The sequence below is a fragment of the Dendrobates tinctorius genome, unplaced genomic scaffold (assembly GCF_039654945.1).
Source record: "Dendrobates tinctorius isolate UK_male_01 unplaced genomic scaffold, ASM3965494v1 ptg000007l, whole genome shotgun sequence".
Taxonomy (NCBI): Eukaryota; Metazoa; Chordata; class Amphibia; order Anura; family Dendrobatidae; genus Dendrobates; species Dendrobates tinctorius.
In genome coordinates this window covers 43,777,975-43,804,567 of record NW_027361675.1, presented here as the reverse complement: position 1 = coordinate 43,804,567, position 26,593 = coordinate 43,777,975, and the positions used below count along the sequence as shown (strand labels likewise).

At 46.0% G+C, this 26,593-nt stretch overlaps 1 protein-coding gene across 3 annotated transcripts in view; it reads right to left on the bottom strand.

Annotated features, from left to right (window-relative positions):
- Positions 1 to 24,982, bottom strand: part of LOC141088097 (ras GTPase-activating protein 4-like) — a 255,740-nt gene extending 230,758 nt beyond the window's left edge. For all 3 annotated transcript variants that reach the window (XM_073574034.1, XM_073574043.1, XM_073574053.1), the window contains exon 1: positions 24,529 to 24,982. In XM_073574034.1, the coding sequence (XP_073430135.1) occupies positions 24,529 to 24,593 (65 nt within the window). In that variant the 5' untranslated portion in view covers positions 24,594 to 24,982. The remainder of the gene's footprint in view (positions 1 to 24,528) is intronic.
- Positions 24,983 to 26,593: the final 1,611 nt, after the last annotated feature.

Sequence of the window (26,593 nt, the reverse complement as noted above, 5' to 3'; positions counted from 1 at the left end):
TTACAGGTGCTGAAGGGATGTGAGGTTTGATAACGGACCCAGTAGAATACAGAGCAGTCATCAAGTTCCTTTACTTGAAAGGCCGCACACCAAAGGAGACGTTCGATGAGATGAAAGAGGTTTATGGTGATGATTCCCCATTGTCATGGTCATGCGTGGCTGGACACAGCGCCTCCAGCAGGGCGGATTTAGATGACACGTGTGACCCTGGATACACTGCCTCCAGTTGGGCGAATTTAAATAATAAAAAGTGCAGCTGGATATACCGCCTACAACAGGTGAATTTCGGAAATACACGTATGTCTGGAAACCCCGCCTCCAGTAAGGCGAATTTAAACAATAAAAGGGAAAACCTGGGTAACAATAACAATGGTGGCCCTGTGATAGGGAACGGGGACGTGGAGACCTCCTGCACTCCCGAGTCAGTGTCTCTACACTCCTAATGTTCCCTAGGCCGGTTCCGCACCGGGCGGCGATCAGGAACCTAAAAACCCTGACTCGCCCTGCATTTAAACCCTCACTAGTGAAGTGGACGGTGAGGAAACTAATCACACCACTGCACTAAAACACACATAAGGAAAAGAGACAAAACGGAAACATCACTTAGCTTTGCTCTGTCGCTTACGCTCCTAGCAACAGAGACCACCACCTGTGTGCATCTTTTCCTCTGACCGGATCCAACACCATAGTGCAGCCTTGGAGCAAACAGAGTCCACCACCTGCGTGCAGCTGTCCAGAAACAGAGTCCAGCATATGAGTCCAGATTTCCAGCAAAAGAGTCCAGCATCTTGAGTCCAGCTTTCCAGCAACCGAGTCCAGCATGATGAGTGTAGCTCTACACCATAGCTGCCACTCCACCAAGCGATGCAAGAACTCCTTGCTGACACCATAGCTGCAACTCCACCAAGCCATGCCAGCCCTCCTCGCAGACACCATAACTGCCACTCCAGGACTCTCACTGAGTTGCCCGGGACTCTCCTTCAGCTCCATCCTTCACCCAGGCTTGCTTGTAACTGAGAACTATCACCAACAGTGATTACCACACCTGACACTCTTTTATAAAGCAATCACACCTGTTTTATAATTACGTGCACAAAACTAAAGTAACCAAAGTGCAATGACCCTAATGGCCACCGGGGGGAAGCTAGAAGTGAAACCACCACAGTGCAATGACCCTAATGGCCACTGGGGGCAAAAACCAAACTTTCGCACACAACTGAAGGCAAAAAAAGGTTACTTGTGCTTTATCCCTGTCATATCCAACCTGGATCATGACACCCATCATATGATGTACTTAAGAACTGGCATCCTCAATTCAAAAGTGGTTGGACTTCGGTGCAAACAGCTCCAATTCCAGGGCGAACCCACTCGTCTATCGATGAACACACCATCCAACAAGTGGAGGTCACCATTTTGGAAAATTGTCGCGTAACCATTCGCCACCTAGCCCAAAATGTCAAAGATTAGTGTGGGCTCCATGGAAAAAATCATCCAAGACCATCTGCACATGCATAAGGTATCCGCTCGCTGTCTTCTCCAGCTGCTCACATCTTTCCAGAAGCAGGAATGAGTCGAATTCTCTGAGGCTCTATTGACAATGTGCCATGGAAACCAGGAGGACTTTTTCAACAGATAGGATGAAAACTGGGTCCATCACTATGATCCTGAGACTAAAGTCCAGCCGATGCAATGGAAGCATCATGACTCACCGCCTCCAAAGAAGGCACGTGCCCAACCCTCGGCAGGCAAGGTCATGCTCACAGTATTTTGGGAGTATTGATGGATTTCCAAGCAAAGGGTACCACGATCACTGGGGCATACTATGCTTCACTGCTGCGGAAATTGAGGGAGACAATCAAAACCAAGAGACGTGGCATGCTCACCAAAGGTGTCCACCTTCTGCAAGACAATACACCAGTCACAATGCACACGTTGCCCAAATGGAAGCATGCTCCTGCTGCTTTGAAATTCTACCGCATCCCCATTATTCACCTAACCTTGCACCATCGGACTTCCACCTGTTTCCAACAACGTACTTAATTTTGAAGGGCAAGCATTTTCCAGATGATGAGACTCTTGATTTCTGAAGTCACAATGTGGCTTTTGGAGCAACCTGTTGACGTCTACACAAGGTGTTTACAGTTGCTTAAAGAGATGGGAGAAGTGTGTGTCCCTGGGTGGCACCTATGTAGAGAAGGACTAATAACTGTGCCAAGTTTCATTGCCCTTAGTCCACAGGAAGTGGGTCAGGGGAAATCTTTAATGAATGCCCCTCGTACAAGTGCTCTGTGGGTCACCACCTGGTAAAAAACGCTATGCCCTCCTTCTATTTTAACAAGATACAAGATCATCACAATGAAAGTTCGTAATTCTTCACTTATAGGTACATACAATAGACTTAAATCCTGGCACCATTCACAGTAGAGCTGAATAAAGCTTTTTTACCCCACCTCCCACTCCCCATTTTTTCTTTGCCTCTATTACTTTTTGCATTAGGAGGATATTTCCTAGCTTCCCACTCCTCGCCTTGCTATCATTATGCTATTATTATGAGTAATTTCTTCAAAATGTTCTGGTGCTGTAGAGATCATATTCTTCATCTATGACTTAGACAGTTATTGAATTTTATGACTGAACATTAATCTTTATCTTGATTTTTACAATGGGCATCAGAAAGTAACGTTCCATTTTATTGTTAAAAATGGTTAAATGTACATGATAAAAAAGATTTTATCCTGCTTTTATTTGCGTTCACGGAATAAGTAAATACCAGTGACCTGGCTACATTGCCAAACATTGATGCCCATGCCATAATACACAACTCTGCGTTCACCATGTCTTGCAGATCATGTGGTACACTTCGGAACATCATCCATTCCTTTCCTTCATCATATTTTTTTATTTCAATTATTCTGATATAAGTTCATCTTGTTTTAGCAGGTGGCCTATTTAGTTGTTTTCAAGTAGTCTAATCTGTCACAGCACTGACTGGCTGGCCCCCTTAGCGCCGCTCTGCTCACCATGTGATTTTCTCCTCGTCTGGACGTTCAGCTAAGTCTGCTGCATGCAGCACTGCTGCACCTGCATGGTGTGTCCATCTGGCCTTCGGGGGGTGTGGCCGGTCTTTGCAATCCCTGCTGTGTCCTGCAGAGATTATGTTCCTCGGCCAATCCCGTGTCAGCAGGTCCCATTTCTGGGAGCTCCTCCTCGCTCAGATGTTTGTTCCTGCCCTGTTAGTCCATTTGTATATCTGTCTTCATACTTTGCTCCTCATCAATGACCCCGGCTAGTTTCCTATCCTGTCTGACCTCTCCGTTCCTGACCCTGGCTAGTCTTACTGACCCTGTGCTGCCTGCCCCAACCTCAGACCTTCTGACCATACCTTGTCTTTCAATCCTGTACCACATACCCATGCCTCTGGTCAGCTGCTGCAGACCCAGGGACTGCCCTGAAGTGGTTCCTGGCATCGACCTGCGGCCCATCCGATCCTCACCATCAGAGGCTCTAGTGAAAACCAGGTAGTTGCTTAGTTATGCCACTCCAGGTTAAGCCTGGCCCATGGCGCAGTGGGTCCTCACCCACCAGCGATACACAGTCACTGTGTACCAGAGATACATTGACTTTCTGTTCTTTAGTACTTGCATCTTGAGATAAACCCTCTAGATTAACAATGCAGAAAGAGTCTCGTCATTATAGACTTTAGACCAGGGGTCCCCACCCGCCGGTCCGCGGCCCAGCACCGGGCCGCTGCAGTGCCCTTGCTGGTCCGCGGACACAAGGGGAGCCAGGGGCGGTCAGTGGCGTAGCGGGGGCTGGGGCGGCGCGCAGCAGTTCTTAGCGGCGGCCAGGGAGCGATCCAAGCAGCTCCGCTGCCTGCAAGAGGGAATAGCAGGAGCGGAGCTGCAAGGACCCGTCCAGCTTCCTGGCCGCCGCCCGCGCTTACTGTCTCTGACTGACACAGAGAGGAGCGCGCGGCCGCTGCTGTGTCAGAGCGAGGAAGCGCGGGCGGCGGGCAGGTGAGAGGAGAGAGGTGGTGTGTATGTCTGTCTGTCTGTGTGTGTGTCTGTGTGTGTTGGTCTGTGTTTGTGTAGCCTGGCCCTGGAGGAGATGGGGACATGAGGAGAAGGCCATGAGGGGAGTGATTGAGAGACGGCAGTGATGGGGTGCAGGCAATGATGGGGAGAGGGAAGTGATGGGGTGAAGGCAATGATGCATTGATGGGGTGAAGGCAATGATGGGGAGAAGGGAGTGATGGGGTGAAGGCAATGATGGGGAGAAGGGAGTGATGGGGTGAAGGCAATGATGCATTGATGGGATGAAGGCAACGATGGGGAGAAGGGAGTGATGGGGTGAAGGCAACGATGGGGAGAAGGGAGTGATGGGGTGAAGGCAATGATGGAGAGACAGCCGTGATGGGGTGAAGGCAATGATGGGGAGACAGCAGTGATGGGGTGAAGGCAATGATGGGGAGAGGGGAGTGATGGGGTGAAGGCAATGATGGGGAGAAGGGAGTGATGGGGTGAAGGCAATGATGGAGAGATGGCAGTGATGGGGTGAAGGCAATGATGGGGAGAAGGGAGTGATGGGGTGAAGGCAATGATGGGGAGAAGGGAGTGATGGGGTGAAGGCAGTGATGGGGAGAGGGGAGTGATGGGGTGAAGGCAATGATGGGGAGACAGCAGTGATGGGGTGAAGGCAGTGATGGAGAGAAGGCAGTGATGGGGTGAAGGCAATGATGGGGAGAGGGGAGTGATGGGGTGAAGGCAATGATGGGGAGACAGCAGTGATGGGGTGAAGGCAATGATGGAGAGAAGGGAGTGATGGGGTGAAGGCAATGATGGGGAGAAGGGAGTGATGGGGTGAAGGCAATGATGGGGAGAAGGAAGTGATGGGGTGAAGGCAATGATGGGGAGAAGGGAGTGATGGGGTGAAGGAAATGATGGGGAGAAGGGAGTGATGGGGTGAAGGCAATGATGGAGAGATGGCAGTGATGGGGTGAAGGCAATGATGGGGAGAAGGGAGTGATGGGGTGAAGGCAATGATGGGGTGAAGGCAATGATGGGGAGAAGGGGGTGATGGAGCACTTATTCAAAACCTATGGTGAGTTGAGTCACATTATAAATGTTATTTAATTATAAGTATGCACTGCTACACTTCAACCGTGTCCATAGCCCCGCCCCCTTATGACCAAAGCCCCGCCCCTGCCACACCTCCATCCCCGCCCTGCCGGGCCATGGAAGAATGGTCTTGCTTGAAACCGGTCCCTGGTGCAAAAAAGGTTGGGGACCACTGCTTTAGACAATTATATGGCCACCACCTAGAAATAACCTTAAAGGCCCCCATATACATGAGATTAAAATCAAACTATGAATCATTGTCTGTATGAATATTAATTTACACGACCTCACAATACACATTTCAAATGGAATTGTAAAATGTTTTTTTGCCAGAATCCATACATTTTCGTCGTATACCAAAAACAAAAGTTTGATATTTGGTGGAAGGGGAAAAAATGATTAGGCAATTCCCTCTGACAGAAGGGATTCACTAAAATATTCTTTCATGTTCTTTAAACTTCTTTCATGTTGCCATTTTATGATGGATGTTCCTTAAGAGAATACAGTGGCAAAATCTTTGATTTCCAAGCAGAATGTGGTGACTTTGGCAGTTGTCTTGGTGTATTTTAGGAAAAAGAAACAAGATGGCAAAAAGAATGTTTGACAGGTAGACAACCATGGGTGATGCTAAAAAGAGAAATTCTTATTTTTTTACAATGATCAGCACTCACCTACCATTGATGATAGCCGTCCGAAAATATAAAACATGCCGGTTGATGTTTTGGATGTCTAAGCTCAGAACTGAGAAAACGTTCAAGAGAATGAAGATATGTATGACTTGCTGTGCTTATGCTCTGGGTTTTGATCATCTTTTAACTGCTTCATGATTCAAAGATTCCAAGGGGTTAAAAGAAGTGAGCTTACCTTTCTTAACTTGTCTGCTACTCAGAAGATGCTCTATACTTTACAACACAAGTCTGAAGGAAGGTTTAGAAGACTCCTAGAAGATGTCAGTACAAAAGACAACCCAAAAGTGCTCCAAAAATCCGCTTGCGGTCAAAAATAGCAAAGAATCGCACAGTAATCAATCATTAAAGATGCTTCAGTCAAAAAACGACAACATATCCTAAAACGTCTTTGTCTTGGAAAACTTGGCATGTTGACCTGTATGTAAAAGACCTCTTAAAGAGGTTGTCGCAAAAGAAGGAAATTGTAATTAATATGTCTTGAAATAAAAATAAGTTTGACATCTGAATGTATTAAAAAATGTTCCTGTACTGATATCTTATGAATGTGCTCCTGCTATGTACTGTTTAATGGCTGTGTCTAACCGTGCTGGAGCATGGTCTGTGTCAAGGATAACAGCAGGGTAGGATAGCACAGATCCCACCAGTTGTCACGGATAACATTGGCGTGGGGAGGACAGGCAGTTCCTACAGCTGTCACCAGTTGTCAAGGAATGCAACTCCACTGCCTCAAATCGTCGGGACCATTACGCATTTGAGTGATGAGTCACAGACAAGACAACAGCAGCTTCCACTTTTAGGCCAGTTATTGATGAACGAATAGAGAGCGTATGGAATATACACCTCCGATGCCAAAGCATGGAATATATGTACAGTGGGGCAAAAAAGTATTTAGTCAGTCAGCAATAGTGCAAGTTCCACCACTTAAAAAGATGAGAGGCGTCTGCAATTTACATCATAGGTAGACCTCAACTATGGGAGACAAACTGAGAAAAAAAAATCCAGAAAATCACATTGTCTGTTTTTTTTTCCTTTTATTTGCATATTATGGTGGAAAATAAGTATTTGGTCAGAAACAAGCAATCAAGATTTCTGGCTCTCACAGACCTGTAACTTCTTCTTTGAGAGTCTCCTCTTTCCTCCACTCATTACCTGTAGTAATGGCACCTGTTTAAACTTGTTATCAGTATAAAAAGACACCTGTGCACACCCTCAAACAGTCTGACTCCAAACTCCACTATGGTGAAGACCAAAGAGCTGTCAAAGGACACCAGAAACAAAATTGTAGCCCTGCACCAGGCTGGGAAGACTGAATCTGCAATAGCCAACCAGCTTGGAGTGAAGAAATCAACTGTGGGAGCAATAATTAGAAAATGGAAGACATACAAGACCACTGATAATCTCCCTCGATCTGGTGCTCCACGCAAAATCCCACCCCGTGGGGTTAGAATGATCACAAGAACGGTGAGCAAAAATCCCAGAACCACGCGGGGGGACCTAGTGAATGAACTGCAGAGAGCTGGGATCAATGTAACAAGGCCTACCATAAGTAACACACTATGCCACCATGGACTCAGATCCTGCAGTGCCAGATGTGTCCCACTGCTTAAGCCTGTACATGTCCGGGCCCGTCTGAAGTTTGCTAGAGAGCATTTGGATGATCCAGAGGAGTTTTGGGAGAATGTCCTATGGTCTGATGAAACCAAACTGGAACTGTTTGGTAGAAACACAACTTGTTGTGTTTGGAGGAAAAAGAATACTGAGTTGCATCCATCAAACACCATACCTACTGTAAAGCATGGTGGTGGAAACATCATGCTTTGGGGCTGTTTCTCTGCAAAGGGGCCAGGACGACTGATCCGGGTACATGAAAGAATGAATGGGGCCATGTATCGTGAGATTTTGAGTGCAAACCTCCTTCCATCAGCAAGGGCATTGCAGATGAAACGCGGCTGGGTCTTTCAACATGACAATGATCCAAAGCACACTGCCAGGGCAACGAAGGAGTGGCTTCGTAAGAAGCATTTCAAGGTCCTGGAGTGGCCTAGCCAGTCTCCAGATCTCAACCCTATAGAAAACCTTTGGAGGGAGTTGAAAGTCCGTGTTGCCAAGCGAAAAGCCAAAAACATCACTGCTCTAGAGGAGATCTGCATGGAGGAATGGGCCAACATACCAACAACAGTGTGTGGCAACCTTGTGAAGACTTACAGAAAACGTTTGACCTCTGTCATTGCCAACAAAGGATATATCACAAAGTATTGAGATGAAATTTTGTTTCTGACCAAATACTTATTTTCCACCATAATATGCAAATAAAATGAAAAAAAAACAGACAATGTGATTTTCTGGATTTTTTTTCCTCAGTTTGTCTCCCATAGTTGAGGTCTACCTATGATGTAAATTACAGACGCCTCTCATCTTTTTAAGTGGTGGAACTTGCACTATTGCTGACTGACTAAATACTTTTTTGCCCCACTGTATATACCCTGGTATGGTCTCCAAGGAACCAAAACTAGCCGCCACCACCAATCGTTTGTACAGGTTTATTAGACGCCTGTTACAGGTAGCAAATGGCTTCAGGGGTGAGGTTTACAGAAAAAGAAGAACAGAGCTATTAAATTTTATATATTTAATCCAGAAAGGGAAGCAGTGTTTATAAAAAATATACAAAGGTGATACAAAATGGTAACACAGCAATATGATATATAGAATTACATAAAATAAAAAGGAATAACTAAATAGAATTATTAAACTTGATGTCACGGAAATGGTTCAGAGCTTAGCGGAGGCAGGTACTCCTTATGAAAATGGACAGAACTAGAGCAAGCTGTACCTTCCGGGACTGACAAATGACTAAACCCAATTTCTGGTTGAGGGATGTGCTGGGTCTTTCAGAATTTTACTAAATTCTCAACTTACAGGGTATCTTTGCTTCAGGAGGTCCCAGATGGTAGATATTGTCGACATGTTTCTTATTGCAATTATTTTACCTTTATATCAAGATGAAACATGGCCTGGATTACATCAATCAATGGACTATTATTAATTTGGAGGGGTTAGAAACGCCTTATAGTGATGTGAGTGAATGCATTATATTTTCATAGCAAAGGGACAAACCTATCTCCCATAAAATATCACATCGATGCAGACCCCAATATTCATTACTGACCACTGGCTCTAAAGTGTCTCAGAAAGATTCTTTGATGAGAAGGTCTTTAGTTTGGAACCGTACTTCCACACCTCTGTGTAAATAAATCTGAGCCTTGCTATCTTTTCCCAGCAAATATCCCTGCTGTGATTACCTAATCACTGCAGTAGGCTCCTACTTCAATGGAGATGGACGTGTCAGCTCTAATTCCCCCTGCTTTAATAGTTTCTCTCTTACTCAGTTCTAATTAGTTTCTCTCAGTCACGATTAATCCCATGTGTTCAACGTGAGGGTGATATGTCCCCTCTTTGGATATGTCTTTGTGGATTTTTAATTTTTCTCTACGACAGTTGGAGTATACCTCATCTCCTGAGCCGGGTAGGACACAAAAGAGACACTACACCATGGGATCGCAGATGCTGTTTTCCATGAGGTAAAACATTTTCCTGCATATTGAAAAACATGCTTTACCTTACAGAATCAGCTGCATCTCCAAGCTACAATGTCAGTATACTATATTTTTCTCTCCCCCTGCCCAGGAGAGGTGGTATGATCTGACCACGTTCCTGTACATTCAGACACAGCCATTACACAGTACACAGCAGGGGCATATATATAAGATTATCTCAGCACAGGAACATTTTATTTACACATATCCAATTGTGGAACTTATTTTTATTCTTAGATCTATTAGTTAAAATGTACTTTGTTCTTTTGAAAAATAGTATTTGGAAGGGGGCAAAACTGCTGCCTATAAGGAAATATGCGAAAGATCACAATCTGCCTTTTTCGCGATGCTTTTTCACACATAAGATCCTTTTTTTGATTCTCTAGTATTTTTTCCAAATATAACATTCTCTAGGCTATGGCATTTTTCAGACATTTTCCCTATAGGTTCCCTAAAATGCCAAAAATGATTGTTCAAAATACATAAAACTCATGGCGGTTTTTTTTTCTTTTCATATAAACCCCAAAAATGCCTTCGAAAATCAGAGTCAAGGAAGTTTAAAAAAAATGGTTCATTGTAAAATTACCCATTGTCTGAATCAATGATTTATGTTAACCATATTTAAAAAAAAAAAACTTTTCCTTAATGAAGTTTTCAATTCAATATCCAAATAATAAAAGGTCCTGCTTTTTTCACTTTAGCCACTGAGCCTCATGACAGGCTGACTCTTACGGCCCTGTAGAGATTCTTTCTTAGTGATCTCATGAAAGATGTCACCTATGTACAGTATATAGATCGTACCGTTCACAATAGGTGATGTTCACAGCTCTCTCGTTTCCTATAGTCTACATGGCCTCTGTAAGGCTCATCTGAATAATTGTTAAAGAAAAACAGAGCAGAAACTCTTGCAATATAACCGCCGGTATTGATGTACAGAAAATAAAATTAAAAAAAAAAAAATCTAAGATCAGGAAACAACAGACTACAAAAAAAAATTCAAGTCATTTTACACACATCTAATATGGCTACAATTTGTAGACATAAACTACTTCATCCTATGGGTTCTGTATTGCATGTAGCATGAACACAATAGAATATGAACTAAACCTTAATTCTAAAACACCAGTGTCTTATGATGCACATGAGGCCATAAAAAGCATAGGTGGACAATGACAAAAGAGGATCTCATCAATGCTTTCTTAGTACCACCACCCAGCAGAGATAAGTGCACCCTGCAAAACATAGCAAGTGGCAGTGAGCCGTACAAATGGAAAATGAGAAAAGTGTTATCTTGGAGACGTTGCTGACGGTCGATTGACAGCTTATAACATGTACAGACTGTATAGAACAAAGAGGACATCTCTTATAAAAAGAATGTATAGGGAAAGAATCCACATACCATACACTAGATATTTGTCACTGCCTTTTAATAAAATAGGACACTTACCTTTGCCAGATATAAAAGCATTCATTATGTCATATCAACAGATCTACAATTCCCACCCAAAAAAACAGTAACCGACTTCATACAAATATATCAATTCGCATGGTAGCAAAAAAAATCATATTGTGCTATTGATAAGATTTGTTACTTCGTTCTTAAACGGCATTATCTTAGATTAAATAAAGGGAGTCATTTATTATCATGGACAAGTGACACTCTTGTTCCTGGGTTGTGTCTGGTATTGCAACTCTACTCCATTCATTTGAATAAGGTTGATGTTCAATACCACGCAATATTCAGGCAAAAATACAGCAAGGGACTTTCCATGACCACCATCATCCAACATGCAGGCTTGGACTAGCCCACAGGAGAACAGAAGAATCCTCCGGTGGGCCCCTGTGGAAGAGTGGGCCGCCACCTTCTTATATGAGCGGTTCGTGGCCCAATATATACATGAATCACTATGTACAGACAAAGGCAGCATCTTATTCATAGAACAATCTACCCAGTTCATTGTTATATAATTTTGTGATTGAGGGTAATGTCAGATTTGCATGTAGCTGAAAAGTGGGGCCCTGGAGTTGGTTACTGGTGAGCCCTTTGTACCCCAGCTCGACACTGCCAACATGTGATGTCACAATAGTAAGATATTTTGTACAGTCGTGGGTAACGATACAGCACAAGAATTATACAATGGGATAATGCACACAGCAGCGTGGCAGCGGGACGTCAAACAAAAAACTGGGGCTGCAGTTAATTTTCTACACCCCATTGTAATGTCCACAGTCTTCACTGACTACACTTTATGCCTTCTACTCTGGTGGTTACACCCATGTATAGATTACCTATCCATCAATGACGTATGCGTGACAAAAATATGTAGTACATGAAAATAAAGTACCGGTATGTTTTGTTTCTGGACAGCATGCATATCACAGCGTCAACCTGCAAGGAAGTTATGGGGACCCCCTGTCACTAACATTAGTCTCTTCTCCACTTGCCACAGATGGTGTGAAAAGTCTTAGTTACTCACTGGTTAACGGTGTTTTTCGGAGTCCATGACAGCACCACCTGAGAGAGGGGATCCGCCCTTCAGGAACAGGAAACCTACAGATACAAAAGGGCGGCACCTCTCCCACGCATCAGTTGGATTACAGAGCACAAGAGGACCACAATGGTTAATGGCAAAATTTATATACAGTACTTTTACACAACTATTCCTTACCAGTGTACATACAAGAGGAAGAAGTGCACACCCAAATTTAAACTAAAGGGAGGGAATATACGGGTGCTGTCATGGACTCCGAAAAACACCGTTAACCGGTGAGTAACTAAGACTTTATCGGTCGTCCATGACAGCACCACCTGAGAGAATTACAGAGAGTAATCACCACTTTAGGGGGGGACTACAGCCTGCAGAACCCTGATACCGAAGGAGAGGTCTGCAGAAGCACCCAAGTCTAGCCTATAATGACTATAAAAAGTGCTCGGAGAGGACCAAGTGGCCGCCTTACAAATCTGGTCGATGGAGACTTCCGATCTCTCGGCCCACGAGGTCGCCACGGCTCTGGTGGAATGCGCCTTCAATTTCTCCGGAGCTACTCTACCTTTTGAGGTATAAGCTAACGAGATTGCTTCTCTAATCCATCTGGCTAGTGTACTTTTGGACACCCTAAGACCTTTCCTAGGGCCTTGGTAGGAGACAAAGAGGGCATTGTCCTTCTTCCAGGGATCGGTAGCCGTTAGATACTCCAAGAGGCATCTCCTAACGTCTAAAGTGTGTAGCTTCTCCTCTTTCTCATTAGTTGGTTTAGGGAGGAAGGATGGAAGGACTATTTCCTGCGACCTATGAAAGCTGGAGGCTACTTTTGGTAAATACGCTGGGTCAGGTCTAAGTATTACCCTATCCTCTTTTACCTGAAGAAAAGGTGGGCGCCTAGACAATGCCTGAATGTCGCTTACCCTACGGGCTGACGTTATGGCTATCAGGAAAGCTATCTTGAGGGACAGGCTCCTAATAGAGGCTGACGAGATGGGTTCAAATGGCACTTCTGTCATAGCTGTGAGGACTAGGTTCAAATCCCATGGCGTGAGTCTATTCTTTACTATTGGTCTGGATCTACTCGCTGCTTTGATAAACCTATTGACCCAGTAATTAGCCGCGATGTTGCAGCTAAAGAGGGCCCCTAAGGCGGATACCTGTACTTTAAGGGTACTGGTGGAGAGACCCAGGTCCAGCCCTTTTTGTAAAAATTCCAAGATCTGGCCTATAGGGACGGAATCATCAGTATTTATATTTGAGCTTTGGAGGAATCTTTTCCAAATTCTGACGTAAATCTTAGTTGTCACCACTTTTCTACTTTTTAGTAGAGTGTCAATTAGGTCTGGGGAGAAGCCTTTACTTTTTAGCAGTGACCGCTCAAATTCCACGCCGTGAGATGTACGCCAGCCACCTGAGGGTGGAAGACCGGGCCCTGGGACAGAAGGTCCGGGATGTCCGGGAGAACCCAAGGATCGTCTACCGACATGATCCTGAGGTTCGAGAACCATGCCCTTCTGGGCCAGAACGGGGCGATGACTATGACCCTTGCCCTGTCCTTCCTGATCTTCCTCAACACCAGAGGAAGTAGAGATAGGGGAGGAAAGGCGTAGGCTAGCCTGAAGTCCCATTTTATCAGTAGCGCATCTACTGCCAGAGGGGTCTCCCTGGGATTTAGGGAGCAAAACTGTCTCGTTTTCGAGTTCTCCTTGGTGGCGAATAGATCCACCTCTGGTTGACCCCATCTCTGCAGGATCTGAACGAAAATGGAGGTATTTAAGGCCCACTCTCCTTGTTTTAACAGATTGCGGCTTAGGAAATCTGCCGCGACGTTTTCTTTCCCTCTTATGTGAAGAGCCGTGAGAGATAAAAAATGCCGCTCTGCTAGCTGGAACAACTGTCCTGCCACATTCATCAGAGTTTTGGATCGAGTTCCGTCTTGGTGGATGATATAGGCCACGACCACTCGATTGTCCGAGAGAACTCGTACGTGATGGCCCTGTAGATACATAAGGAGCACTTTAGCTGCGTGTACTACCGCTATCAATTCTTTCAAATTAGAAGACATTGGTATCTGATCCCGTTCCCATAGGCCCTGGACCAGAATTTCCTCCATATGCGCCCCCCAACCGGAAGGACTTGCATCCGTGGTGACCACGCGGGTAATGTTATACTCCCAAGGGACCCCTCTAGACAAGTTATTTCTTTCTAGCCACCACTCCAGGGACTCTATTGTGTTTCTGGATAAGGTCAGTCGACTTTCTAAGTTACCCCCAAGAATCCTCTGATACCATAAAACTTCGCCCTGTAGAGTTCTCGTATGAACTTGGGCCCACTGGACCGCGGGAATGCAGGACGAGAGGGAACCCAACAGGGACATGGCTTTCCTGAGGGACATGGAGGGGTTGTTGGAAGCGTTCAGGACCCGGCCATGCAGGTGCAGCAGCTTCTCTGGGGGCAGACGGCATTCCTGCTTTTTAGAATCTAGGGTTAGGCCTAAAAATTGTTGAATTTTTAATGGCTGCAAACGGGATTTTTTGATATTAAGTAGCCATCCCAACCGCTCTAGAGCCGCCGTTGTTTTCTGTAATTGTTCTAAACACTGCTCGGCTGAACTGCCTATTATAAGGAGGTCATCTAGGTAGGGAACGACTAGAATGTTTAGCTCGCGCAGGTGGGCCATCACCTCTGCCATCACTTTGGTGAATACTCGGGGCGCAACTGCCACCCCGAAGGGTAAGGCCGCGTACTGGAAGTGCTGGATTGACCCCTCCAACTGAACCGCCAGTCTAAGGAAAGGTTGGTGTGCTAGACATATGGGTATATGGTAGTAAGCGTCTTTCAGATCTAGGACCACCATGAAGCAGTTTTGAAACAGCATTTTTATTGCGGTGTTAATAGTTTCCATTTTAAACGGATGTACGACCAAGAATTTATTGAGGGCTTTTAGGTTAAATATAGCCCTAAATGAGTCGTCCGGTTTACGGACCAAGAACAGGGGGGAATAGAAGCCTTTCCCCCTCTCTTCCTCTGGAACTCTCGTCAGGACTTTTTTGTCCAGTAGCTCGAGGACCTCGGTCTCCAGGGCAGCTTGTTCTAGCAGGGAAGATTTGAGCGGAGTTACCCTGAACCGATCTTGGGGAACGCAGGAGAACTCTAGGTGCAGTCCTGTAGCTATCACCCCCAGTATCCAGCTGCTATTTGAGATTCTGGCCCAGGCCGGGTAGAAGGCAGATAATCTTCCTCCTACCGGGGCCACTAGTCATTGGGGCGGCTTCTTATTATCCCGTGATGGACCTTCTTGGCGCCCCCCTCCTCCGAACATGAAGCCCGTACCTCTGGTTTTCTTGTTGTCCCATCTGTTCTGATCTCTGGCCTGCCTCCTGCGGGAATACCCTTTCCTAGAAAAGGGACGTCTCCAGGATGTATTCGGCAGACTCGGAAATTTCTTTTTGTCATCCCCGGCTTTCTCTAACAGTTCGTCTAGGACGGGGCCGAACAAGTATTCACCCTCACAGGGGATAGAACAGAGACGGGACCTGGCTTGGATATCTCCCGGCCAGCATTTTAACCAGAGGGCTCTTCGGGCTGAATTAGACAAACTTGCAGACCTGGCCGCCATGCTTATTGAGTCTGCCGAGGCATCTGCCAGAAAGGCAGCAGCATTTTGGATAATTGGAAGAGACTTACGGATGGAAGCTCGCGAGGTTCCCTCCTTTAGCTGGGAGTCCAATCGATCCAGCCAAACCATCATGGATCTGGCTGCGCACGTGGCTGCTATTGCTGGCCTTAGGGCGCCTGCTGACATCTCCCATGTGCCCTTTAAAAAGGAATCTGCCTTTTTATCTAGAGGGTCTTTAAGGGAGGCCATGTCGTCGAAGGGTATAGATGACTTTTTGGAGGCCTTAGCTACCGCTGCATCCAGCTTGGGGGCCTTATCCCATCGACTTACTATTGGGTCCTCAAAGGGGTATCTTCGCTTGAAAGCAGGCGGCATAGAACCCCTTTTTTCCGTTTTTTTCCACTCCCTGTCTATCAGGCTCTGGACTCTTTCGTTTAATGGAAAAGTCTTTTGCTTTCTGGGGTCTAGACCCCCGAACATAATGTCCTGAGCAGACAGTTCTGTCTTTTTTTCTTCTATCCCCATGGTTGACCTTATGGTTCTAATTAATTTATCCATTTGGTCCAAGGGAAAACAGAACCGGCTGGAATCCTCTTCGGAAGAAGAAGAGGAGGCCGAGGACTCTGAGGAGATATCTTCCCTCCTAGGGCCGACTGAAGATTCTGAGCCTGAAACACTAGCCCGTCTTCTTTTAGAAGAATCTTCTTTTGATAGGGCTTTTATTTCAGTCCTGATTAACTGCCTCAGGTCTGTAGCGAAGCTTGGAGCTTCTTCCGCTACCTGCATAAATAGGGAAGAGTGTAAGAGTCTGATACTCCACTCACGTTCTACCCCTCATCTCCGTCCCTACCGTCTGTCTCACGCAAGACTGACACAATCTTTTAGGGTGGCCATCAGGTAAGGGGCAACTACAGAGGGCACATTCCTTGTGCTTCTGCTTCCCTGTGGCCTTCTTCCCCTGAGAATCAAAAAACATAAGGGGACACAGCATCAGGGTACATTCTCGCAGATCTCTTACCCTTGCAGATGAGGACAGGTACCGGATCATGGGGGGCTGCAGGAGGATCCTTTGACCTAGAGGAACTACTGTGGCTCTGTCCACTCGAACGTCCCTCCTTCCGCCTCTTAGGCTGGTCACTGGGGTGCTTTGCCACGGGCTGCACCTTTTGTGGGTCCACGGGGGCTTCTGTCGTGTCCATAGCTGGGCCTCCAGAAGCACCTCAGCAGCGATGCCTTCTGTCTTAAGAAGGCTTCCCCTCCGGATCAGCAGGAACTCTGTCCGGCGTTCGGGCCCCCCATTGGACCGCTCCTCGCGATCCTCCCCCTCCCCTTCAGGTGCCCGGCCCCCTCAGGCGGCGGGCGCGCATCGGCGCGCATCCTCAACAACTGGAAGTCGACCGGCATCCGACTTCCGGTTTCGGCACTAGGCCCCGCCCCCTCCGCCGCGCGCCAGAGGCTGCGGGGACGCGCGGCAAGGGGCTAGCACTGCGCCGCCGGCTCGGAACCGCCGCTCCCTTTGTGGGACACCGCCGGCGGCGCCCGCCCGAACGGACCGCACCCCCGGGGGAAGGAGACACAGGGGGACCCGCTTACCTCACCGGCTCCATGGAGAAGGCGCCCACCGGACCCTGTCTCCGCCTGCTCTTACCACTGCCGTGGAAATCCTACCCGGACCCACCGTGGCGCATCCAGGGCCTCCAGCGAGACCGAGGTAGGAGAACCCCCCGCTACCTGAGTCGGTCCGCTGGCCTGGGAATTCAGTTATCCATGACGGACGATCTGTAGGGAGTTCTGTCCTTGTTAGGAACAGGAAACCAACTGATGCGTGGGAGAGGTGCCGCCCTTTTGTATCTGTAGGTTTCCTGTTCCTGAAGGGCGGATCCCCTCTCTCAGGTGGTGCTGTCATGGACGACCGCTAAACTATGCTGTCATTCCTGTCTTCAAGAGGACCACAACATTAGCAAATTAAGGAGGGATTTGGTCAAAAAGTGACAATGCCATTCTTTCTTAGGAAAGGTAGGGTTGTATACACAAGCACCAAGCCTGCCTACAGGGTCATTCCATGGTAACTTACGTTACAACACAGTTAGTAACTTACGTTACAATAAGTTTACTTCTCATATGAAGTAATGGTATTGTAACGTAAGTTACCATGGAATGACCCGATATCAGAATAAGGGGTGGACACGTATAATAAGACAACCCTATAGTGATACGTGCTGCAGAGCTATACACTCTTGTATGCTGCTATAACCATTGCAGATACACAGCAGTAGCTCACTTACGTAGGAAACAATACATTTGTGATTCCATGCTTGCTAGGCGTATTTGGACTGCTGCTATTTCTCTGAGCATTCTGTACCAAGATAACAGGCAATTACAGGTAATGGCCTCATACTATTCCAAATCATATCTTTCTGCTGCGATTAGCACTTCCAGTACCTTTCTAACTGCTGAAAGCTACACAACATCATCCTGTTTCTAGGAGATTACAATCTGTTGTTTGGCAATGCTTACCCTTTTTAAAAGAATAAAAAAATTATATCTTATTTTACATGCAGCTACACATATAATGATTTTCTGTCCAGAAAGGAGCATTCATCGACAGTCTCCAATGAAATAAATGTTTAGCAATGATCATAGGGTTCACAGATACAGTGTGGTGTATGATCGCACATACACAGATCCTCAATATATATCTTTTCCAATCCCTCGTGGCTGAATCTTGTCATATCGCTGTAGTTCACAATCGCAGATATTCCAAAAGGAGAAACAGAAAAAGCTTGGCACTATCCGTTGTACATATACGAAGATGATATGACACCCAATAAGCAATGGAAAATTGGCCGGTGCACTGCTCAACAGTTCACTGCTGCGAGAAAAAGGCAAAAATCAAATAGCAAACAAGGCGGCACTCACCGTATAAAAATATTCCTTTCTTGAAGTCCTTATAAAAGAATGTGGTCAGGAAAAGGGAGCAGGGGTGGCTGGTCAGGCGATAGCTGTTTCATGTATAGAGGTGCTTCTACGGGTCAGACCCTTGAAAAAAGTGTCTCTATACACGAAACGGACAGAAGAGGATCGAGAAGACAACGGATCAGGTGACAGTTGTGTCACAGTTACTTAATAAAAAAGTCTTGACCAGGATGAGAAGGGGAGAGTTGGCACCAGTGTCTATACCAGGCAGGTCGTGTGGCCGCGAAGTGGGCTTACAGCCACCACTGGCACAGAAGGGTCTGAGGGAGGTCAGATTGGCGGAGAAGGTCTGAGCTATACCTAAGCTGAGAGGAAGATCGTAAACAGCGCCAGTAGAAGACTGTGATAAATGCCAGAAGACCGTGACCACCGTTGATGTTCGGTACACTATGTGGGCCGTGGTCGTGCTTCAGGGAACGAAGACGGCCAGTGAGATGAGCACAGGGTATGAGAGCCGCAGATAACTACTGCGCATGCCCGAGATTCCCAGCCCTGCAGTGTGAATAAATCATAAGCGACTGCGGGGCGGGATCTGTGGCCGTGCGATATGAAGGCCGGGATGTGATCTGAAAGCACGGGCAGCGCTGACTGGCATGCCCAAGAAGATATAGTACAGCGCAGGTGCCGCATTTCAAAAGAAAACTGAGGAGGCGGCACCAAATACGAAATGAGTGATGGATGCGAGGTGTCTGTCAGAGGGGGAAAGACCTGCCCCCCCGTCAAATTTCAGGTATTTTTGAACAATTTTATAAACGATTATTTCTGCGGTGGAACGGAAGCTAAGTAACAGAGCCACCTTGACAGAATGCAGCATTAGTGCTGCACAAGGTGGCTCTATTACTTAAAAATGCATGGGGGGGTGACAGGTTCCCTTTAAGTGTGTGAGTATATACTATACACTGATAGATTTTCTTTATGTGTTAGCCAAATAAATAGTGTTGATTAAGTACCACTGTCTTCGCTGCTGCTTCCAAGTAACCTGTCTACAGAAGATCACACATACAAAGATCCTCAATAAACATCTGCTCCGATTCCTCATGCCTGGAACTAGTCATATATCTGTAGTTCACCATCATAGAAATGTTCATATATCTGTAGTTCACCACCAAAGATCCTGAACAATCATCTATCCCATCTAATGCACATGGTAAATAAAAATCTGGTTTAATCTCATGACCTAATCTTCCAATATATCTGTAGTGTACCTTATTTATGCAGCTCATCCCCGACTTCCTCTTCATGTTCAGCTTGTCCGAAGGCAGAGACAGCGACGCCAGCAGTGAATAGGCACCGGAGTCACTTGTCACTACACCACATCACAGCCCCAGCACCGCGAGTGCCGAAACCGCGGGAACGGAGGTGGCACGGGAGGTGAGTGTAGGCTTTATTATTTTATCAGGGCAGAACATTTAGTTTAAGAATGGGATGTCCTTGTAGTGGACAACTCCTTTAAGAAATTTCAAGATAATTGTCTAATTACTTTTGGTCCCTTGGAAAAGTGGCAACTACATATTAAAGAGCTGTAATTAATAAACTCTTGCCCAATTAGGATGTGAATACCCTCTATATAAAGCTGAGAGTCAGCACATTAAGCCCAGATTGATTATATAACTGTGTATTGAATATATTTTGGTAAACAGCTAAAATGTCAAAATTTGTATCACTGTCCAAATATTTCTGGAACTAACTGTATTCCCTTAATGAACTGGCAATGTGTCCATACTGTGGAAAATATTCTACTGATGAACCAGCAATGTGCAAGTGCTGTGCAATATATTCCTGTGATGAACCATCAATGTACCAATCCATGTGGTGTAATATCTTCCATATGTTGAGACAGCAGTGTGTCTATACATACGTCAGGATCTCCGGTGAGTGTGGTGACAGTTTTCACAAGTACTGGAGACACTTACACCCACACAACCATTAGAATCTATGAGGCTGCACACATACCCGTGTGACCCACATGTAGACATGTGATGAGTGTTGTCGTCAGTACCCAGCACATTTGAGAATCGCAAATCACTGCCGCCATCAACCCCAATACTATTACTCCCTTTGCCAATGCACCAGGGCAATTGGGAAGAGCCTGGCCAGAATTGGTGAATCTAATGGATGCGCCAATTCTGGGGAGGCTGCAGTCTAGTATTTTTAGGCTGGGAAGGTCTGCTTTCTCTTGGCTGGTTATCAAAAATAGGAGGGACCTCACTTCATAACAGTTATTTATTAGGTTAATAATACATGAATAGTAAACTAGAAACCCAAGTCAATTATTATATATCTCATGGACAACCTGTGTTTGCAATTACAAAGGTCAGACATTTCCTGTAGTTCTTGACCAAGTTTGCTTACACTGAAGTAAGGATTTTGGCCCACTCCTCCATACAGATCTCCAGATCTTTCAGGTTACGGGGCTGTCACTTGGCAACATAGCGTTTCCGCTCCCTCCAAAGATTTTCTATTAGGTTCAGGTCTGGAGACTGGCTAGGCCACTCCAGTACTTTCAAATGCTTCTTACGGAGCCACTCCTTAGTTGCTGTGTGTTTTGGGTCATTGTCAGGCAGCAAGACCCAGGCACAACCCATTTTCAATGCTCTTACTGAGGGAAGGAGGTTGTTGGCCAAAGTCTAACGATAGATGACTCCATCCATCCTCCCTTCAATACAGTGCAGTCTTCCTGTCCCCTTTTCAGAAAAGCACCGCCAAAGTATTAAGCTTTCCCCCACCATGCTTCACGGATGGGATGGTGTTTTTGGGGTGTTACTAATGGTAATGTATGAAACTGAGGTTCCAGTTCTCTTCAGGTCATTTACCAGGTCGTCCTGTGTAGTTCTGGGCTGAATATTGACCTTTCTCAGAATCATCCTTACCCCACCAGGCAAGATCTTGTATGGAGCCCCAGATTGAGGAAGACTGTATGAGTCTGTGGTCCCAGTTCTTTTCAGGTCTTTTACCAGGTCATCCCGCGTAGTTCTGGGCTGATTCCTGACCTTTCTCAGAGTCGTCCTCACCTCACGAGGCGAGATCTTGCATGGAGCCCCAGACTGAGGAAAACTGACAGTCATCTTGTGTTTCTTCCGTTTTCTAATAATTGAGCCAACAGTTGTGGCCTTCTTCTCAAGCTGCTTGCCTACTGTCCTGTAGCCCATCCCAGCCTTGTGGAGGTCTATAATTTTGTCCCTAGTGTCCTTAGACAGCTCTTTGGTCTTGGCCATGGTGGAGAGGTTGAAGTGTGATTGATTGTGTGGACAGGTGTATTTTATATATTTAACAATTTAAAGAGGTGCAATTAATACAGGAATTGAGCGCAGAGTAGGAGGGCTTCTTAAAGAAAAACTAACAGGTCTGTGAGAGCCAGCATTCTTACTGGTTGATAGGTGATCAAATACTTATGCAATAAATTCAGCTTAATTATTTAAAAATCATACAATGTGTTTATTTGTTTTTTTTTATTTTTATATTCTGTCTCTCACAGTTGAAGTGTACCTACGATAAAAATTACAGCTCTATCCATTCTTTCTAGGTGGGAAAACTTGCAAATCAGCAGGGTATCAAATTATTTTTCCCACTGTATCTACCCCTTATCTATCTGTCTGTCTATCTATCTATGAACATCTAACACCTAAACGTCATTTCTATTTTGCATTCTATTCCAGTATGTGTCACACAGATGCGGCACACGGATGCCATATGGATCACACACAGAGACACACGGACACGGATAGCACTGGTACTGATTTTTCCAGTCCCGCAAATATCAGGATGTGTGAAGGAGGCCTAATACATTGCACTGAGTTCTTTTACTAATACATACTGCAACTGAACATCAAATTGAAGTATATGGATTTGCATTAAAATGATGAGCTGTAACACAATTACCCCTAACTGTGTCTCTATGTCCATGTATAGTGTGTTGAAGGTATATGGATTTTATATGGACTTGTGGTTGGAGTTGAGCAATAGTGCATCTTTACCATACAACCTCTCGAGTGCAGGGTCAGACCCGATCACAGTCAAAGTGTATTAAGAATTTCTATATACGGTAAATAATGGTAAATAACATAGCATTCAGCTATGACCTAAGATTGCAATAATTAAATAACACATACCCAGATCTAAAAAGGAGGAAATAAAGAGAACAAATACAATGTAAAAAATAAATAATACATAATATACAGAATCCTGGTCCAATCATTACTGACCTAACCCTACATACATCTATATAGTCCGTCTATACATATGAAGGGCTGAGATTGTGATCAGCACTGGGACAGGGGATGGTGGGAGCGTGATCACTGATGAATCCCCTGGTACTATACAAATAATGGATAAAAGCAGAATCCTGGTCCAATCACTCCTCACCTAACCCTACACACATCTATATAGTCCGTATGTAAATATTAATGGCTGAGATTGTGATCAGCACTGGGACAGGGGATGGTGGGAGCGATATCACTGTGGAATACCCCATTACTATACAAATAATGGATAATAAGCAGAATCCTGATCCAATCACCCTTCACCTGACCCTACACACATCTGTATAGTCCTTCTATACTTATACACGGCTGAGATTGGGATCAGCACTGGGACAGGGGCTGGTGGGAGCGAGATCACTGAGAAATACCCCCAATACAATAGAAATAACGGATAAAAAGCAGAATCCTGATCCAATCACCCCTCACCTGACCCTACACACATCTGTATAGTCTGTCTATACTTATACACGGCTGAGATTGTGATCAGCACAGCAGACAGGGGCTGGTGGTAGTGGAATCACTGCAGAATACCCCAATACAATAGAAATAACGGATAATAAGCAGAATCCTGGGCCAGTCACTTGTGACCTGACCCTACACACATCTGTATAGTCCGTCTATACATATATAGGGCTGAGATTGGGATCAGCACTGGGACAGGGGCTGGTGGGAGCGCGGTCACTGCAGAATACCCCGGTACTACACAAATAATGGATACTAAATTCCTGGCCCAATCACTCCTCACCTAACCCTACACACATCTATATCGTCTGCCTACATATATATATATATAGATATATATATATATATAGGGCTGAGATTGGGATCAGCACTGGGACAGGGGCTGGTGGGAGCATGGTCACTGCAGAATACCCCGGTAATACACAAATAATGGACACTAAATTCCCGGCCCAATCACTCCTCACCTAACCCTACACACATCTATATCGTCTGCCTACATATATATATATATATATATATATAGGGCTGAGATTGGGATCAGCACTGGGACAGGGGCTGGTGGGAGCGCGGTCACTGCAGAATACCCCGGTAATACACAAATAATGGACACTAAATTCCCGGCCCAATCACTCCTCACCTAACCCTACACACATCTATATCGTCCCCCTATATCGCCAATCGCATGGACCCTGACCCCACATATACACTAAGCTTGCGATCAGCACTGGGACAGGGGCTGCTCTGCCTGCACAACACGTTGGCGCTATTGAAATAATGGTTAATAGATGTCTTTTTTGGTTCTTGACGTCTCAGTACATTACATCAATACATCTGTGGTGCATCCTATAGTAAGGATACAGCTGTAACTGGGCTTTCCTTCTCCTGGAGCAAAGATGCCATTTGTCCCCCAAACCCCCGTATCTAAGGGTCTGGATAGGTTAGGATCCCATTTTGGAGATGTACATCAGCCAATGTATACCCCGAAGGAAGGTCACCAGCCCCGTTACTGGCCACATAGCTAGTAGGGTGGGATGTGGCACATTGTCACCTATGTACCTACAAATACGAAGTCCAGGTGCCAAGGCAGAGTGTTGTTGGCAGCTCCTGGCAGCCAGGGCACATGTTCTGCCTGCCCTCCTAATGCCATGTCTGTGGTTTCGATAGCACTGCTATAGTCTGCAGCGCAGTACACAGCCCCGTACAGTGTGCATTCATACAGGGCAGTGTCACCAGCTCCTCAGTACTGAACTTTGCTGCCCGCTCCTCCGCTGCCCATGTCCCCAGCCGACAGCTGCTCCGCGCCTCTGTGGCCACCGCAGCTACTTACATGTCCTTGGCCGGTAAGTTCTTCCCTTCCACTACCCGAATGAAGAGCGAGCTCCGTCTGGCCATGGCTGTGGGCAGAGGGTTCAGCAGCCGTCCTCGGCTCCCTCCACATTAGTCCTCGGGGCTCCAGTTAGCAGGTGCTGCTGTGGCTGCAGGGAAATTATCAACCAGACGGCAGCCAGCGGCGGAGGAGCCCTCGGGGGGCGGGGCCACAAGTGCTCACGAGCAGGACCCAGTCTCTCCCGCTCTCCTGGGAGCTGCTGGAGTTCGGTGACGTCACAGGGTCGTGACGTAGGGTCGACCTGCGGGGTGAATGGAAGGAATGCTCACTGCGGCTTCTGGGTGTAGGGTCTTGGCCTGTTATACGCGAAAGCACTCTCAGTGTAAATGTGCATGAGGAAAGCACAAGCTGCGCGCTTCAGACTAAAGAGCTGGTCCATTCTGCTGCCTCTACATGTTCCCTTGTTACTGTTTGTATGGAGCGTGCAGAGCAGAGCAAATACAATGGTAAATCTACTGTGCAGGAAGCTTTCCTCTGCACAAATCAGTATTCACTCAGCTTTCCTCTGCACAAGTCAGTGTCCACTCAGCTTTCCTCTGCACAAATCAGTGTCCACTCAGCTTTCCCCCACACAAATCAGTATCCACTCAGCTTTCCTCCATACAAATCAGTATCCACTCAGCTTTCCTCCATACAAATCAGTGTCCACTCAGCTTTCCTCTGCACAAATCAGTGTCCACTCAGCTTTCCTCCATACAAATCAGTGTCCACTCAGCTTTCCCCCGCACAAATCAGTATCCACTCAGCTTTCCTCCTTACAAATCAGTATCCACTCAGCTTTCCCCCGCACAAATCAGTATCCACTCAGCTTTCCCCCGCACAAATCAGTATCCACTCAGCTTTCCTCTGCACAAATCAGTGTCCACTCAGCTTTCCCCCACACAAATCAGTATCCACTCAGCTTTCCTCCATACAAATCAGTATCCACTCAGCTTTCTCCCACACAAATCAGTATCCACTCAGCTTTCCTCCAAACAAATCAGTATCCTCTCAGTTTTCTCCCACACAAATCAGTATCCACTCAGCTTTCCTCCATACAAATCAGTATCCTCTCAGCTTTCCCCCGCACAAATCAGTATCCACTCAGCTTTCCTCTGCACAAGTCAGTGTCCTCTCAGTTTTCCCCCACACAAATCAGTATCCACTCAGCTTTCCTCCATACAAATCAGTATCCACTCAGCTTTCTCCCACACAAATCAGTATCCACTCAGCTTTCCTCCAAACAAATCAGTATCCTCTCAGTTTTCTCCCACACAAATCAGTATCCACTCAGCTTTCCTCTGCACAAATCAGTGTCCACTCAGCTTTCCTCTATACAAATCAGTATCCTCTCAGCTTTCCTCTGCACAAATCAGTGTCCACTCTGCTTTCCTCTGCACAAGTCAGTGTCCTCTCAGTTTTCCCCCACACAAATCAGTATCCACTCAGCTTTCCTCCATACAAATCAGTATCCACTCAGCTTTCTCCCACACAAATCAGTATCCACTCAGCTTTCCTCCAAACAAATCAGTATCCTCTCAGTTTTCTCCCACACAAATCAGTATCCTCTCAGCTTTCCTCTGCACAAATCAGTGTCCACTCAGCTTTCCTCTGCACAAGTCAGTGTCCTCTCAGTTTTCCCCCACACAAATCAGTATCCACTCAGCTTTCCTCCATACAAATCAGTATCCACTCAGCTTTCCTCCAAACAAATCAGTATCCTCTCAGTTATCTCCCACACAAATCAGTATCCTCTCAGCTTTTCTCTGCACAAATCAGTATCCTCTCAGCTTTCCTCTGCACAAATCAGTATCCACTCAGCTTTCCTCTGCACAAATCAGTATCCACTCAGTTTTCTCCCACACAAATCAGTATCCTCTCAGCTTTTCTCTGCACAAATCAGTATCCTCTCAGTTTTCTCCCACACAAATCAGTATCCTCTCAGCTTTTCTCTGCACAAATCAGTATCCTCTCAGCTTTCCTCTGCACAAATCAGTGTCCACTCAGCTTTCCTCTGCACAAATCA